This window comes from Sinocyclocheilus rhinocerous, unplaced genomic scaffold, assembly GCF_001515625.1.
Source record: "Sinocyclocheilus rhinocerous isolate Xijiao unplaced genomic scaffold, SAMN03320098_v1.1 scaffold486, whole genome shotgun sequence".
Taxonomy (NCBI): domain Eukaryota; kingdom Metazoa; phylum Chordata; class Actinopteri; order Cypriniformes; family Cyprinidae; genus Sinocyclocheilus; species Sinocyclocheilus rhinocerous.
This window is the reverse complement of record NW_015661373.1, coordinates 117842-123478: the sequence shown is the minus strand read 5'-3', so window position 1 is coordinate 123478 and position 5637 is coordinate 117842. Positions and strand designations below refer to the sequence as shown.

Here is a 5637-nt window from a genome sequence, read left to right as displayed (position 1 = left end):
ACACACACACTCACACACACACAAACACACACACACACACACACACACACACACACACACACACACACACAATAACATACTTTATAACTGTATAGCCTACATACTGTATAAGGCACCGTTATGAGCATTTCTAAATAGTCAGTCACAAAGAGTCACAGTCAGCTCACAAGACACATTATCACTCTGCACAATTCTGGGTTAAATACAACAAAAACAACATTTTTGGTAGAATCACACCCATTTACTTTCAATTATCCAAGAGCATGCCAGAAATGTTTATATAGTATTTAACCCAGAATATTACTTTAAATCACCAATGATCCTAGATCAGGCTTGTCTACATTCACAACTGAAAACAAATCTGATCACTACTGAAAACATATGATTTTAAATCAATTTCCTTGAAATTTGTTCTGTATTTTAAATCCAGGTTATATAGGTGTTGTCAATACACATTTTCAGTGACCAAAATTTGATGCTCCTACACTAAAAGCATTAGTCTCACATAAACAACCACTCAGCACACCTTTAAAGGGATTTCTTTAAAAAATCATCCATTTGACAGGGTCCATTTTGCAGTAGCATGTTCATGGAAAAATATACATGCATTGGTAGGCCAGTGAAATAGCACAAATCAACATCAGCCAAATAAAGTACTGTATGCACACATTATAGATAATAGGTAAAAATGTGATCAAAATAAAAACACAATGAGTATAAAAGCTAGTCCAAAGTAACAATGCAGCACTGGAAGAAACATCCTTTGCCAGAAGAAAAGAATTTTTGCAGCCAACATCCTCCCCTGCTGGCATCAATGGAAATGACATGGCTCAAGTAACTATATAAGGTAGAAGAAAATAAATAAATAAATAAATTAGTCACTAGCATGGTCTGAGACTAGTACAACTCCTTTATTTGCTCTCTTCGTTAATCACAATAACAAATGTGTTCATCTGCAAATACGTATCAAAGGTAGTTTGTGACAAAAAAGTGACCAAAAGTTTGACCGATACCTCATAATTAAAAATAAAATAAAATAAAATAATGGTTTTATATTATAGGATATTTTGGGGGGAGGAAACACATTTTGACTAAGACTTCATAAACTCTTTTTTTTTGTACTCTTCTAGGTTCAAAAAAACTGTCGTCCATAAAATGCGTTGCACAAATTCGAACATCTGGGTTGTGCTGTTCTGTTGTAAATAAATCTTAACCAATGATTCCTAATTGCATCTACTTCCGGAAGGCCAAATAAAGTGCTTTTGCTTTCGCACTGAAATACACAGCGTCTCCCTGACATGGCTGCATCAACACTACTGCTGTTCCTGAAACCACGCCTTCTTTCTTTGCGTGAACATTTGGGCGGCATTATGCTAATATTTCCACATAGTGACCTAGATATGTGGGGGCGTGTTAGAACGAGCCGTTTTAGGTAGGTGTGGCTGACTCTTAACTTTTATAAAGAATATCTCTTTGGATTTGAGACTTTAGTCTTTGCAACTTTACAGATCTTCTTTATGCACCAAGAGCTTGTAACACTCTAAAGAGAAAGGAAAACTTGAAATCGCATCATATGACCCCTTTAAGAGTCAAGCATAACTACAAAAGTATGATTAAAAGTTTAAAATTTCCGTATATTTCTAGGTTTTCTATGACCATGAGAGACCCTGGCCCCTGTCCGTGTTGTAAACATGTTGAGTAACAGTAGTACACTCACTGTTGTCCACTGAGAGATGACATTGTAATTCCGGGAACTGCGTCTCCACAGGAACACTGATGGTGCGACGCAGCAGTCTGGATTTGCAGGTGTCAGTCCTCTTCTTCTGTAGGAGCAGAGGGTGTATCTGAGAGCGGAACACATGAAAGACAAAGAAAGACACAATTGAGCACACATTCGCCTGCCTCTCATCTCATGATTAATATATTCCATCTGAATTGAACAGATTTAAGTCTGACAATCAGAGGCAGCAAGACAAAGAATTTAAACAAAACAAGCACACAGAGGGGCAGAGTATGAATATATTAATCAAAGGGCTTCTAGTGACTTAAATTACTTATTGAATATGTCTATGCTATTTCATATATAATGGCATGTCGCAAACATGTAAAAATAAAGCAGCTAAATATCATCATAGGGACATTTTTTTTTTATTCATTTACTCACTATTGTTAGGTATGGCAAAAAGTTCTATTGAGAAGAATACAGAAGGAGAAATAGGAAGAGAGAGCAGTTAAACTCTGGGGAATGCAGCTTCAGATCTGCCAATATGACCTTGCTCTCCTTCCCAGAATCATGTTTCCAGCACACATTCAACTCTCATGGTGTTATAATCAAACACTCAGAACGTGTATTCTCTTGAGTCTGTGTGCTTTTGTTATTACCAACTGTGAATTTGCCCTCAAGAAAGAGTCCACATTCAATTTCAGCCACAGCAATCTGGTTTACTGACAATCCAAACCAATTTAATGACACTGACCTTTTAGTTTCATAACCAAGATTTTTGCCAGATACTAAAAATATTTTAGGTCTGAAGTAAAGGTGGAGTGAAATTTGATACAAATTATTACTTTTCATATTAGCACTCGCCTGTAAGATGATTCTTTTCTTGACGTGTACTTTGGAGGGATCTGAATGAAATGAAACAACATACAGTGCTAAAGGGCTCTGCAGAAATGATATTTTGAAGGCTAAAAAACAATCAATCCAAAAGCCAAAACTACAACTTTTGCCTCAAACTCCTAATTTCTAAAACTCCTAATGCTGCTTATTAATAGTTAGTAAGGTAGTTGTAAAGTTTAGGTGTGGGGTAGGATTAAGGGATCTAAAATATGGTCATGCAGATAACACATTAATATGTGCGTTGTAAATGCTAATAAACAGCCAATATTATAGTAAAACGCGTGCTAATAAGCAACTAGCTAATAGTGAGAATTGCTCCTTAAAATAAAGTGTTACCAAATAAATAAATAATGATAAAACTAAAAGAAAACTTATGAATATCATTTTCAGAAGCCAAAAATGTGCAAAACTATGTTTTTACAAAAAACCACATTGTGGTACACTGTAAAGGACAATCTGTGATGGTACGGTGCCTCGGATCTTTGGTCTCGTAAATGGCTCACCTTGTGGGTATGTGAGTTTCAAAAGTGGAGCATGGATGGCCGAACAACGAAGCATCGTTCCACAGCTCACTGATTCCAGAGGGGAGCGGAGACTGTCACGCATTGTTCACAGTGACCGCAGGACCACAGTGCAACAAATCACCTGCAACTACAACAGTGCTGACCAGGGCAATGTGTCACAGCACACAGTTCATTGCAGCCTTCTGTAGTTATCATGGGGATGCAGCTGGGTAGTCGGCTATGCAGACACATGCGCAGAAGGCTGCGATAAACTCTATGCTGTGACGCATTGCCCTGGTCACCACTGTATTGCTGCTGGTGTTTTGTCACACTGTGGCCCTGCAGCTCCCTTTTGGCATCACTGAGCTGCAGACATCACATGGCTGGATGGTGTTTCTTTGTTTGGCCATCCGTTCTCCACTTCTGAAACATACTCACGCACTACAGCAACAGGTGAACAACCCACAAGGCAAGCCATTTCCCAGGTCTATGTTCTGAGGCACCGTGCAATCAGTTTGTCCTTCATCAAACTTCATACATTGGCAGCTTTTCCAATTCAGACACCAAGCACTCTACTGACTGAAAGCCGGTCCTCTGGTGGTGCCCCGCTCGTGAAGTCTCGCTGCTCCATTGGACGGATTTGACACGTGCTTCAGAACGCGGTCACGCAAGGGCGTTCCCAAAGCGAATCTCGACACAGCGTCTCGTTCCCTCGGGGAACCATGGTTACATACGTAACCTAGAGACGTTTCTGACCATGACTGGCATTATGATTTTGTTATTCCATGGGAAAAAATGCCAACAAGTTTTATGAGGAAGATTAAAAGTGGGGAAAGGCCGAGTTGCTCTGAGAGGAGACAGTTGGTTCGCATTGTTGCTTCTGAAATCCTGGAAGTCAGTAAATGTCCAACAAAAAAACATGTATCAGAAATAGCCCGAAAAATTATTATTGCATACCCAAAGTCCTTTAGAGATGAAATTAATTCCCAGATTGTAGGAAATGGATATGACTCTCTCCTTAAACAACTAGTCTGTCGAATTGACATTTTAAAAAGAGCAAAAACTTCCACTAGACCACTTTTGTTATATGCCAGAAGAGTCAAAGAAACGGAAATTGGAGTATGGTTGTATAAATTCAGAACCCCAGTTGCCAGTTGGAGAAACGCCAGAATTGCAACAGGAAAAAAAAGAGAAATTGCTTGAAATGTTTCAAAATAAGGAAAGCAATGTAAAGACAATCTACAGCTTGATGACTGCTACCTACACCTCCCAAAGAAATGACATCCAATCTGGAAAGGAAACCAAAGAGTTACTTGATGAGTGGCCATATCTTTTCCAGGCAGCAGGAATGAAAGCACACTTTAAAGAGCTCACTGGCATTGACGTGAACGACAGCTTTGAAGAAGCCACTACCAGTAAATTCAGAAGAATATCAGAGTACTTTCAGTTTCAGTGCACAGAAAGAGTAAGCAGAGCAGGGAGAATCCTCACCAAGATTAGGACTGGACGGGATCATGTTTGTGGGGCAGTGATGTTGCTGCTTGCCCATTTCAAAATGCTTTTCCAATTCAGACACCAAGCACTCTACTGACTGAAAGCCGGTCCTCTGGTGGTGTGTATATATACTGTGAACATCACCTGTGACACCGGCACTTACCACTCTAAGCTGGGCGTGGTCATAAGTGTATATAGTGTGGCTCAGCAGTGTATATAATGTCTTTAGAAGAAGCAGAAATTTGAGTAGCACTTCTTAGGAAGTGGGAAAGTGGTAGCTTTGAGTGTTACTGTAATTGCTGTATTTACTGTAAAGTAATTTGCAAAGAAAATGGGAATATTGAGAACTGAATGCTGCATGAAAAGTGGAATTATTGTTCATTCTCTAACATGTGGACATTGCTTTATCTTTTAGGTGACACTAGCTCTGAAACTTTGGTTTCTGACCATGACTGGCATTATGATTTTGTTATTCCATGGGAAAAAATGCCAACAAGTTTTATGAGGAAGATTAAAAGTGGGGAAAGGCCGAGTTGCTCTGAGAGGAGACAGTTGGTTCGCATTGTTGCTTCTGAAATCCTGGAAGTCAGTAAATGTCCAACAAAAAAACATGAAGCAAGCGTCCCCAACTAAGCAAGCCAAAGGCGACAGTGGCAAGGAACCAAAACTCCTTCAGTGAAAGAAATGGAGAAAAAACCTTGGGAGAAACCAGGCTCAGTCGGGGGGCCAGTTCTCCTCTGGCCATGAAACCAGTTAGTTAGTTTTTTCCCCATAGAGTAAACTGAATAAAAAGACAGCACTGTACTTTATATGAATAAAATTGTGTGTATATGTGTTGTGTTTGAACACATACAATTCCAGCACAATTTTCATTTGTGGAAAAAGACAACACTGTTTATTACTTTTATCAAAGGCACCTTTATACTCGCGCTACTCTAAATATTGACTAATATGCATAGTAATAAAAAATAAGAGAGCTTAAAAAAAAAATAGAGCTCTAGGCAAGTATATGTTAGCTTA

General features: G+C 39.0%; 1 protein-coding gene across 1 annotated transcript in view; it reads right to left on the bottom strand.

Annotated features, from left to right (window-relative positions):
- Positions 1-799: 799 nt before the first annotated feature.
- Positions 800-5637, bottom strand: part of LOC107726297 (ras/Rap GTPase-activating protein SynGAP-like) — a 39984-nt gene continuing 35146 nt past the window's right edge. The window contains exons 3-4 of the mRNA XM_016535839.1: positions 1718-1844; positions 800-838 (exon numbers count right to left, since the gene is read on the bottom strand). Of these exons, the coding sequence (XP_016391325.1) occupies positions 831-838; positions 1718-1844 (135 nt within the window). The 3' untranslated portion in view covers positions 800-830. The remainder of the gene's footprint in view (positions 839-1717; positions 1845-5637) is intronic.